The sequence below is a fragment of the Lathamus discolor genome, chromosome 5 (genome assembly GCF_037157495.1).
Source record: "Lathamus discolor isolate bLatDis1 chromosome 5, bLatDis1.hap1, whole genome shotgun sequence".
NCBI classification, from domain to species: Eukaryota; Metazoa; Chordata; class Aves; order Psittaciformes; family Psittacidae; genus Lathamus; species Lathamus discolor.
In genome coordinates, this window is record NC_088888.1 from 116,573,821 (window position 1) to 116,586,518 (window position 12,698).

The following is a 12,698-nucleotide window of genomic DNA, read 5'->3' on the forward strand; positions in this document are numbered from 1 at the left end:
ACAGATGCATCTCTTCTCCCTTGCCACACAAACTAAAGAGTTAAGGAACTGCAAGCTCTGAAACATTTCTAACTTACACTTAAGAAAACATGAGAACACAACAATGCCATTTTTACAAATCAGGATGTAAAACACCAGGAATAAAGAGCCGTCATTACCAGCATCATTTTCTGAGAAGCAGCATTAAGCAAACTCTTGTTTCATGATTCCAGTTCATCTCCTGGTTTGGGAGCTAAAGGTTAGGGTTGGAAAGAACCTTAAGATCATCTAGTTACACCCCATTTACTTTTCCTCACAAATATATAAGCAAAGACTGAAAGTGAGACCTAGAGTTCTGTCAATGTTCTGCTATTAACTGAAGCTAATTAACACACATGCAAGTCAGTCAAACACTGCTCCACAGCTTTAAATTACTCCAGCTGGCACAGAAGACAGACAAGATCAACTATGCCATCACATTTGCCTGCTGAAGCAGAGAGCTAAAATCTTCCATGCAAGATGTGCTACACAAACTTTTGCCAGAAAGGTACTTTGTATCTTGAGCTGACCCATCCCTAGCAGGGACCTACCAATATGAATTAAATAAAAATAAAATTTTATTAAGTCTTATTGAATTTTATTAAATCAAATTTACTGGGGCATTCTGAAACTGATCCACCACAGTGTTAAAATGGATGCTACAATGAAGACACACACTCTGCCATCATCTGCTGGGCATAAGAACCACAGTTTAAACAGTCTGGCATTCACAATTAGCCAGATAGTTAAACCTGCAAACCAGCAATGCTTAAGAGAAGCTGAAGCGCTGATTTCTGTTAAAGATGGTACTCAAAGAGGCCAAGATTATGCATAATAAAAACAAAAACCAGATGATGGCAGGGGAAGAGATTGGGAAGTCACATAAGACTATTTCTCAAGAATGTTCTTTTGTGTTTTGATGAAAGGCAACAAAGCAACAACTGCATGAATTATGAAATTAGAGTCTTCATACTTTGAAAATGTTCATTTCTCTTTTTCCACATATACACGCATACAATTTGATACCTCATACAGTCAATCCATTCAACTGCAATACACAGTCCAGATACAGAACTGCAGCAGCAGTTCCTACTAGAAATGGGATTATAAGTTTCTCATTTCAAACCTTGAAACATTCAAGCAAAGTGTTTGCCTGCACTAGTGATCTGAGAGAAGTTCTACTCTTGGGGGGAAAAAACAAGTCAAGAACAGTACAGAAAAACTTGGTGTCTCTGCCAAAAGCTGACCAAATATGAAATTTAGTCCAGTGTTTTGTTTCTGGCAGTGGACACACTGTGGAGGAGAGCACTTGGAGGAGGAAATAAGGAAAAAGCAAAGTAATTACAGGAATAGGAAAATTTCCTTTAACAGTTCATGGGCATAAAACCCTCCGTTCATAACGAACATATGGATGAAAACAACATCTGCAGATCAGCGTTTCATAACTGACTGCATGAGAATTTCCTATCAGAACAATTTCATTATTTTTTCCTTAAATACACTGCAAGTACCTCCCCACCTCATCTACCTTTAAAATCCTTTCTACAAGCAGAAATGTAACAAGCTTATACACTTAGAAAAGATAAATCAGGATTTCAGTAACACCTTCGTCGTTGTGAAACAGCTTTAAAAATAAAGTAAGAATATAAAATAAGGGCTGAAAGCATTTGAGTATAAGCTTTCAATCTGCATTGGTTTTGTCTACTCTTTCCTCCTTCAAGTCACAGCCATAATTTCTACTGACTCTCTGCCTGGACTAAGCTTACCCAAAAACCATGTAGGTTTTCTGAGGTTTGGGGCTTGTTCCATTTGCTCTGTTTGGGTTTTATTTGTTGGTTTTTTTTTTTTTTAATGAAAACAGTATTTATGTATAACAGCAGATTTCAATAATATCCTATTTATCTTTTGTTCAGATCTCCTCCCTGAATATACATATACAACAGCCCTCATCTCTGATGATGTGCCCTCTCTCACAAGAGCGATTTTTCCTCAGTGTGTAGCAGCAGACAGGCTTTCTTAACATTTCACTGAAAAGCACAGTACTGAACAACATTTTCAGAGCCTGAACAAAATACACTTCTTTCCTTCTCTGAAGGCTCCTTACAGACAACCTAATGCCCACACAAACACCCTGAAGCTATGTAAGAAACACCAGGCACAAGACAGTTCACATACAGTAAAGGTTTCCGAGCTGGAAGGACTGATGGTGGCAGTAGCAGGCAGAATTTTACAAGACAAGCTCAGGAGACCAAGACAGAGATGAAAATGCTAGGAAATCCACGGAAGTTCTACTTCAGGAGGTCCAAGTCCACAATAGTGTAAAAAGGGCAGGAACATTCCTTGAGCAAAATAAGGAGGCTTAAGCTTTGTTTACATCATTTGAAACAGAGTTTGCCTGTGACTCACCACAGTGGTCTGAGCTTCCTTCAGCTCTGGCTGCAGTGGGCATTCCTCTAGCCTAAAACTCACGTTAGCCTTTCCTCTGCTTTGCCCACCAGCTGACACCAGGCTCTGTGCTTCCTTATGCTTTTCACCAGAATCAGGAGTGTCCAATGGTAGTGATGCCGGAGCTTACAAATTTACTGTCTGGAAATAATACCTGCAAACTGTTTTTCTTTACAAGGCTTTGCTGGTAGCCCTGTAGAAACAGCAAATTATTCACTGTTTTAAAGCACACTTTATTTCGTAATCCATTGTGAATTTCACTCACCTTGTAACTAACACAACAAGGTGGGGGGTTTTAAGCAGTTCCAGTATTATGGATCTTTTGTTAAAGAACTATCCATATTTTTAAAAGACTCCTCTTCCAACCAAGTATTAAAATTATACAGCAAACAACACCTGCTTTGTCATTCATTTGCATATATCAGATTTAAATGCAAGGACTCCATGCTTCCAAGAAACTACATGCAAATGGTCTGCCTAGCTCCCATTTCAGTACACAAAACCTCCTTCCAGTTGGATACTAATATATTGACACCTACAAAGTGAATCCTCTGCTCCTTTCCCCCAACACAACAGCAGAGGATGATCCATTATAGAATCACAGAATAGTTAGGGTTGGAAAGGACCTTAAGTCATCTGGTTCCAACTCCCCTGCCATGCTATGTATTAAAATAACTTTGTTTCAAGCTGTTATTTACATAACTGATGCTCAGATAGTATTGTAAAAAGTGTTCAAGTGGCAACTCAAAAAGCTCCATAAAAAACAAATTTCTGGAGTGCAGCAAGTGCTCTACACTGATAAAAGTAATGTCAAAAAATGTAATCATATTTTCTAATCAACGTTAAGGTATGTGGTTATCTTTCCATTAATATGATAACCCAAAGCAAAGAATGTCTGAAAAATACAGATCTCTCTAGAAACTTTGGCCTCTTCAGTCAACTGCTAAGGGAAGTCTCATGGGAAAGTGTACTAGGCGGTAAAGGGGCTCAAGATAGTTGGTTAGCATTCAAGGACCGCTTCTTCCAAGCTCAGGATCGGAGCGTCCCAATGAGTAGGAAATCAAGTAAGGGATCTAGGAGACCGGCGTGGTTAAACAAGGAGCTGCTGGGCAAACTCAAGTGGAAAAGGAGAATCTATGGATTATGGAAGGAGGGGCTGGCTGCTTGGGAGGAATATAGGACAGTTGTTAGAGGATGTAGGGAGGCAATTAGGACAGCTAAGGCCTCCTTGGAACTCAATCTTGCTAGTCGGGTTAAAGACAATAGAAAGGGCTTCTTCAAATACATAGCAAATAAAACTAACACAAGAGGCAATATAGGCCCACTGCTGAACGAAGTGGGTGCCCTGGAGACAGAGGATATAAAGAAGGCAGAGGTGCTGAATGCCTTCTTTGCCTCTGTCTTTACTCCTGCAGACTCTCCCCGAGGGCCCCGGATTTCTATAGCCCCAGAAGGAGTCAGGACAAAGGAGGAGTTTGCTTTGGTAGATGAGGATTGGGTTAGGGATCAGCTATGCAATCTGGACATCTGTAAATCGATGGGTCCGGATGGAATGCACCCACGGGTGCTGAGGGAGCTGGCGGAGGTCATTGCTAGGCCACTTTCCATCATCTTTGGTAAGTCGTGGGAAACGGGCGAGGTGCCTGAGGATTGGCGGATGGCAAAGGTCACACCAATCTATAAGAAGGGCAAGAAGGAGGACCCGGGTAATTATAGACCGGTCAGCCTTACCTCCATCCCTGGAAAGGTGATGGAACAACTTATTCTTGACTCCATCACTAGGCATATCAAGGATGAGGGGGTCATTAAGAGCAGCCAACATGGTTTTATGAGGGGGAAGTCATGTATGACCAACCTTATAGCCTTCTATGAGGAAGTGACTAGGTGGAGGGATGATGGTAGAGCGGTAGATGTAGTTTTTCTTGATTTCAGTAAGGCATTTGATACTGTCTCCCACAGCATCCTCATAGATAAGCTAAAGAAGTGTGGGCTTGACGATCAAGTAGTGAGGTGGATCGAGAACTGGTTGAAAGGAAGAAGGCAGAGAGTTGTGGTCAATGGCGCAGAATCTAGCTGGAGGTCTGTGACTAGTGGAGTTCCTCAGGGGTCGGTGCTGGGACCGGTGCTGTTTAATATTTTCATCAATGACCTGGATGAGGGAACTGAGTGCACCCTCAGCAAGTTTGCTGATGACACAAAACTGGGAGGAGTGGCTGACACACCAGAGGACTGTGCTGCCATTCAGCGAGACCTGGACAGGCTGGAGAGTTGGGCGGGGAGAAACTTGATGAAATTTAACAAGGGCAAGTGTAGAGTCTTGCATCTGGGGAAGAACAACCCCATGTACCAGTACAGGTTGGGGGTTGACCTGCTGGAAAGTAGCGAAGGGGAAAGGGACCTGGGGGTCCTGGTGGACAGGAGGATGACCATGAGCCAGCAATGTGCTCTTGCGGCCAAGAAGGCAAATGGCATCTTGGGGTGCATTAGAAAGGGAGTGGTTAGTAGGTCAAGAGAGGTTCTCCTCCCCCTCTACTCAGCCTTGGTGAGGCCGCATCTGGAATATTGCGTCCAGTTCTGGGCCCCTCTGTTCAAGAAGGACAGGGAATTGCTTGAAGGAGTCCAGCGCAGAGCCACAAAGATGATTAGGGGAGTGGAACATCTCCCTTATGAGGAGAGGCTGAGGGAGCTGGGTCTCTTTAGCTTGGAGAAGAGGAGACTGAGGGGTGACCTCATCAATGTTTACAAATATGTAAAGGGTAGGTGTCAGGATGATGGAGCTAGGCTTTTTTCAGTGATATCCAGTGATAGGACAAGGGGCAATGGGTGTAAACTGGAACATAGGAAGTTCCACGTTAACATCAGGAAGAACTTCTTTACTGTAAGAGTGACAGAGCACTGGAACAGGTTGCCCAGGGGGGTTGTGGAGTCTCCTACACTGGAGATATTCAAGGCCCGCCTGGACAAGTTCCTGTGTGATGTACTGTAGGTTACCCTGCTCTTGCAGGGGGGTTGGACTAGATGATCTTTTTAGGTCCCTTCCAACCCTTGGGATTCTGTGATTCTGTGAAACCACTGCAGTGATATTTTAACAGGAAAATTGCTTGTATATTCAGAAGTACTGCACATCCGTTGCTGCAGAATGAACAACACTGTAACAGGTATCTGTGAAATACAAACCTTCAAAGAGCTGGATATTTCTCAGCAGAGGTGCTGAGCACACCTGAAATCTAAGTAGTTACCTAAGCTTTTAAACCTGTATTTAAGAGGCTGGTTTTCAGATAGTCTTAAAATACTGGCTTATTGGCTGAAAGTTATAAATAACAAAAAACAGACCAAAGTGCAGTCACAGATAGTCGAGCTTCCACATATTTTTCTAATATGAGATCATTATAAACAAGATTATTGCTACGGTATTAGATTTCTGTAAATAAAACATGCTCTGAAATTGGTTTTAAATGTTCCCAGCTTAAAGAATAAAATGAGTATTTCTCTCCCCTCCATAAAAATGGATTGCAGAGATCTCAAAATAAAAGAGACCTTCAGCAAAAACTCTCACCTCTATCTAGAGTCTGGTCTGATTCAGTAATATAATGTTTCAGAGCTCAGCCAAGACAGCCATTTCAGTCTTGGAGATCAGATTTCAAAAAGATGACGCCCTTGAGAACACACTCAACCACTTGTCTTGTATATGCTTACATGCAGCTGGCCTAATCCTTTTCATGACTTCAGATATGTCAATTAGAATTTCCTAAGTTAGAGAAGAGATACTAGTCTCCTTAACCTAAAACCAAAACATACTATAAAATACTCTTTTATACTACAAATACAATAAACTGTTTTCTATTACAAAATACTGTACTGTAAAATATTGTTTACTATGAAACAGTTTTCTTCACAGTTCTTTGCTATGATAAAATTGTCTCATAGATAATTTGATATTGCTTGGTTGACACCAAATTACCACCAGGTAAAACAGTATTAGATTTTCAGTGATTTCTTAGAAGAAGCACAGCCAAGAAGCAAGTCCATACTGTTTAAGGACTCCCAACAACCATAATTCACCCACTGAAAAGAACTACTGTTCTCAAATGAAGAGAGGATTCTTTTTGCCCAACTATTTAATAGTGTGCATCCTCTGCATAGTATCCTGAATTTGCTTCCTGGAACTGCTAACTTTAAAACAAAATTATTCTTATAAAACAAGATACCAAAATAGCGACTGCACCACCAAGCAGGGGTTATGACCTGATGCCACCGTGATGACAGCATAAAGACATTATTACTGACAGCTTCCCAAAAGGCTGACCATTCAAACTCTGTCAAATAATCTTAAAAAACATTGATTACTCTTGCCCTGGAAAGCATTTTTCCTGTCAATAACAAGTACTTGGAAACAGCACAAACATTTAATATTTGAAGAACAAGGTGAATACATACTGACTGGACTTACAGACATGCTACGGTACACATCCGTGTCCCAGAACAAACCAGCTCTTTCAAGCTTTTCAGGAAGGCAAAGTCTTTTAAGCGCAGCGTGATCATAGAATAGTTAGGGTTGGAAAGGACCTCAAGATCATCTACTTCCAACCCCCCTGCCATGGACAGGGACACTTCACACTAAACCATCTCACCCAAGGCTCTGTCCAACCTGGCCTTGAACACTGCCAGGGATGGAGCATTCACAACCTCCCTGGGCAACCCACTCCAGTGTCTCGCCACCCTAACAGGAAAGAACTTCCTCCTTGTATCCAATCTAAACTTCCCCTGTTTAAGTTTGAACCCATTACCCCTTGTCCTATCACTGCAGTCCTAATGAAGAGTCCCTCCCCAGCATCCCTATAGGCCCCCTTCAGATACTGGAAGGCTGCTATGAGGTCTCCACGCAGCCTTCTCTTCTCCAGGCTGAGCAGCCCCAACTTCCTCAGCCTGTCTTCATACGGGAGGTGCTCCAGTCCCCTGATCATCCTTGTGCCCCTCCTCTGGACTTGTTCCAACAGTTCCATGTCCTATTTATGTTGAAGACACCGGAACTGCACACAATACTCCAAATGAAGTCTCATGAGAGCAGAGTAGAGCGGAGGCAGAGGGGCAGGAGCACCTCCTTTGACCTGCTGGTCACACATTGCAGTGATAAGGCACAATCAAGCAAAGAAAATGCCTATGGTAACTACACTTTCCCTAGTGTATGCAGTTGGGTTGCCCAAAGCACCAGCTCACTTTCTGTGAGAAGGGCCACCAAAGCAGAAAAAGCTTTGTGTAAATCTCAGATTTACACAACAATATCCTCTACATACAGTTTAACCACAGAAAGTGATGATGAAATCTCCTCTTTCTCTGCAGTAAGAGGGGGCAAATAAGTTCAGTTAATAAACCTTTAGGCTGGCAATGACCATACCTTTTCCTAGAATCAGAAGGATGGTAACACACTGCTTACAACTCTGGCAGAGATGTTATCTAATTAAAAAATAAAATCTTCAGAAGCCGGTTTGTCGCTAAAGAAAAACTGGCCAATGGTGCAGTAACCCAAGACTGATACACATGATTCTGGAAAAGACTACTAAAATCTTCATCAAATACACAACTTCCACCCACATGTCCACATTTATCAAAATATACACTGAGAGCATAACACAGCAATGCAGTGCTGTGGATAAGATTCTCAAGTGTTTTCAAACTGATGACTCAAAGTTATAATTCATGTGGACATGGGTACTGGCAGAGAGGACTTGCCAATCACTAAAGCCTCATTTCCCTGAAAAGCATATTTCAAAAAAGATTCCTCCATGATTATTTATTTTCTATTACCAGTTGACCTCTGAGAGCTGGAGTTCAGTTATGATTAATGTTGTGCAAGTAATTTAGAAAACAGTCCTTAAAGAATTTATTATCCTGTTTATAAACAAGATCTGATTCACCAAAGACGAGGGATTTTATCAGGTAGCCCATACATACATACACAGGTCTACACATGATTTAGTGCTGAAGAAAAACATTCAAGGAAAAAAAGGAGTTAAAAATAAGCACACTCAGCACAACACCACAGGGACATTTCACAAGACAGCCCTTTCTTTGGGCAGCTTTAAGCAAGCAATACTTTGTTATTTTTACAGGGCAGAATAACCCCACCAGACAGAGCAATGAAGTTTAGACTCACATGGCCAAAAACAAGTAACACTAAGAGGCTTCTCACCTAAATGCCTGGCTGCAAGCACACACAGGGAAAGAAATGCTCCTTTAGCCTCCATCTTTCCTCTGAGGGTGCAAAGACAGCTCAGGCAATACAGTTCACTCCTAACACAGCACGTACCACACCACCAGCTGCTGTTCCACATCTCTGTGGAACCAGGGCTGGTGGAGAAGCCCCACCAGTTCAGCTACTAGTTGAAACACTTCATTGTTCTATGATCAGACACGAAAACTATCATTATATTCTTTTTTTTAAGATGGACCATTTCTTGATTTTACAATCCAACAGCAAAGACTATTATTTCTAGAGATAGTATTTCACCTTTTAATTTTACTCTTTTGGTTAGTATATAAACTGAGTAACATTTCAAGCAGGAAACTGATACATGAAAGATGTATATGTCTATCTCCAAATAAGATTAACCTAAGAATATGAAGTAGCAATTACACTTACAGTGCGAGCACATTTCCAAGGGGTAGCTTGCCTCATTTCCCTGAAACACAAAAAAAGAACAAAGTTGCTGTTATTCCTGAATTAGCTTAGAGGAACTATTTTAAGTTTCAGTACTGTAAAGATCTCAAGCAATACAAGTTACATGGTTATTTAAATGCATACGTGTATTTTAAATCCAACAACCATGGACAGTGTTTTATTTGGATAGCTCTATGTTACCAAAACATACAAAGACATGTAAAACCATTGAGAGGTCTCTTCCGATGAGAGTTTCCATGAAAATATCAGCAGTCCACACAGTAAGAACTCCAGTCCCATATTCTACACTCCAAAATCCAAACTCACAGCTTGTATGTTGTGCAAACACTACTTTTCACGTCAGAATAATATTTAATTTCAAAACTTCGCATAATGTGCTTTACCATTTTATTTGATTCACAGAAACAGTCATGTCCTTATGAATCATGATGACAAATGTCACTAAGGATAAGAAAACTAGCATATTTTCTCCTCTCAGCCACCTGCCCATTCCCCCCCAAAAGGATTCACAAAGGAAGAATGATGCAAAAAAAGCAGTTTACATGAGCAGAAATTCAGACATAACAGCTTTACACTTAAATATTTTTTGCAACGCACTATGTTAGTATGTTCCTGTTTTGCAGCTGAATGGGAAGTTAAACTAAGATTTTAAATCCTTGCTGCACTACAACACAGTCATAGGAAGAAAAGTTCAAACTTTGAGGGTACGGTCACTTTGAATTCACACATCCTGAAATCTGCAACTACTGCAACACAAACGCCAAAACACACTAAAATTAAAAGTGGTATTTTTCCTCAGATGCCTCCCTTTGAACCAGAGAACACAGTAGTACACACACGCTTAATGTTTTTCATAATCAGTCAGCAAAGAAGTGAACAGGTAACTGAAGAGATTCATAACCAAACATCTTCAAAAGATTATTTTTAAGGGAGTGTTTTACACAAGAAAGCAAAACATATTTAAGATGAGTCTAAGACACATTCTATCCAGCAGTGATTCTCTTGCAATGTGGAGTGCAAGGGATTCCATAGGTGAGCACTTGCACAGGAAGACTTCTCAAAAATTATACAAAATTGAACAAAAATACAGAGATTACTTGACAGAAGGGGGGAATAAAAAAAAATAATAATAAAAAAAAGGAGGAACTACATTTAGCCTGGAAGCATGCGTCTGCATTTCCTAATAAGGACAGGAAGGAGCAGAACATCTCATGAATCTAAACATGTCCAAGAGATGTGTTGATGGGGGGGGCCTGTTTGTTTTTTTTTTTACCTCCAGAACACATTCACTTCACTTATCCCCCACAATCCACAAGCACTCGTGCTTCTTTAAAAAAGTTAATACATGTGCTTTGTAAGAGGAGCAGGAGAAGATACAGCCTTCACTTCTCCAGTGTCTACTTACAGCAAGACAAAGTAGCAGAATAAAAATGCAGAGGAGGATCATCAGGTTCCTGACATCTCCAAAGCATAACTGAGATATTTACAAGAGAAACTTATCCCACTGCGGCACGAAACCCAGGACAACAGTGCCATGTGGAAAATACTGGATGGAACCCAAAGTCTTAGAAAAACCAGTGAGGACCAAAACAGGTAGTAAAAGCCTAGTGTATGTATATGAATATAAAAGGGTAGGGGGTATAAAACGGGTGAAAGCAGAATTTTGAAACAAGAAGAAACAGGAACCAGGGGATCCAGCTAGGCTGCTCAAGACACGAGGTCATGAAGAGGCAAGAAAAACACCAGACTGGAAAGCTGCAAATTAAAGGAGAAAGTTGAATTAAAACCAGTGCACTTATGCACATGCACACACAAATATACAATTGTTACTACATTAGAAGACTGTTCGGGGCACTTGCATCCTTGTTCAAGTGTTGGCAGACAGTTAATTTCTAGTAAAAGCTGCTAGAAGCAATCTGCCTAGAAGCATAAAATGCTTCTGAAAACTGAGCACGAAAAATTAAAACACAGAAATAACTTTTTTCTGTTCACAAACTAAGTGTAATGTTCATAAGGAGTCTTACTACGCATCTTGATGCCATAATCAAATTATCTAAAGGAAGTATCAAAAATATATGGAGAACAAATAAAAAGTGAATAAACCTCAGCTTAATTTTTCTGTGTAAATTATTGCTAAAAAGTGTTAATAATACTTACCTATCCAGGACTGGAACTTGGATATCTACAAAAACACAGAAAAATCTAGTAAGTGAAAATACAAAACCCACACAATCACTCAGTATTTTTTACACAGTATTCAAATAAGGTATTTTAAAAAGTAGTTACCTGCTATGATGTGCCAAGTGTTCATCTTCACAGGAGAATCCAAAAATCTAAGTTTTAAAGATTTTAATCTCTTTATTTTTTCCTTTTGTATAAATAAATGTTGAAGCTACTCATGCCAAGATTCCTGTTTGAACAGCTGTGACCTGGACAAACACAAAGGTGTTCCTCTATACCAAAGACCTGATCCTCAAAGATGAAGATTAATGATTTGGGTCTGGGGGGCAGGCATTTTTCCTCATGTTCTGAACAGCAATACAAAAATGTCACTTGTTTGTTCCCAAGTACAATCAGTACGTGTACACGCTCTATGAAATGTGAATACAATATAAGCCCTGAAACACAAGTGCTAAATAGGTCAAGTATTTTCTTGCTGTTTAAGAACAGGAAAGTAGTAGTTCAGCAAAGTAACACTTCACAGATGTATTTATTTAGTTTTAAAACTATATTAATTCATACAGACAAAAGTCACTGCAAAATCTCCAAACAGCACATCATTTCACCTCTGATGCAGATAAGTCAATTTATACAAATGACTGTAGAATAACAAGGTTCTAATACAACTCAAGATTGCCAACTTTAAAAAATCATTATAATGTTAGTATTTCCTGCCAGATCTATATTTAGAACACCTCACCATGAAGAGTATCTTTTTGTACACAGTATATTAGCACATTTAGAAATGACTGACACATGGTTTGTTGAAGAAACACAGCTTTACAGCACCAACACTCAACAGCAGATTTACTTGGCACCTAAGCCTAGTAAAAACCATGTTTTCCTCAGCTGCATCTAGACAGTAGTACTATCACACTGCTGGAGTGGCAGTAGCTTCTCTTGAGTTACACAATTAGAACAAGTGGCTGGGATACTACAAATACTTTGAATAGCCTTATTATTTTAGAAGTCTTGACATTTTCCTGAATGCTCCTAGATCCCTTCAAGTTATTCCTGGTTAAATAGCAGCAAAATCATTATGTATACACGGAAACAATCACAGATGAAGGAACAGTCCAGAGTCTACCAATAGAATGCCAACCAAACACTGAATACTGCAGAAGTACCAGTTTACTAGAGAGAAGTTAAAACATGTCACTAAAGTATTTCAGTTCATATAACATGTAGTTTATTCCTTTAAGAAAAACTGTTCTTTTCAATTTTGTTCTCCCATTATCCTCTCTTTCTCCTTTCAGCAGCTGTGCCTTTTTACTGATAGGACTGGATAAGCCAGTAAGGATAACCTCTTACTGGACTTAAGTCTGTATTTCTTCTG

The 12,698-nt window shown here is 40.1% G+C and overlaps 1 protein-coding gene across 3 annotated transcripts in view; it reads right to left on the minus strand.

Moving 5' to 3' along the window:
* The window catches only part of PPP3R1 (protein phosphatase 3 regulatory subunit B, alpha), a 45,672-nt gene that overhangs the window by 11,246 nt on the left and 21,728 nt on the right, over positions 1–12,698 (minus strand). Inside the window, exons 2-4 of one of the 3 annotated variants that reach the window (XM_065682285.1) lie at positions 11,429–11,571; positions 11,300–11,324; positions 9,104–9,143 (exon numbers count right to left, since the gene is read on the minus strand). In XM_065682285.1, the coding sequence (XP_065538357.1) occupies positions 9,104–9,116 (13 nt within the window). In that variant the 5' untranslated portion in view covers positions 9,117–9,143; positions 11,300–11,324; positions 11,429–11,571. The remainder of the gene's footprint in view (positions 1–9,103; positions 9,144–11,299; positions 11,325–11,428; positions 11,572–12,698) is intronic. The other 2 variants (XM_065682284.1, XM_065682283.1) reach the window with 2 other exon arrangements.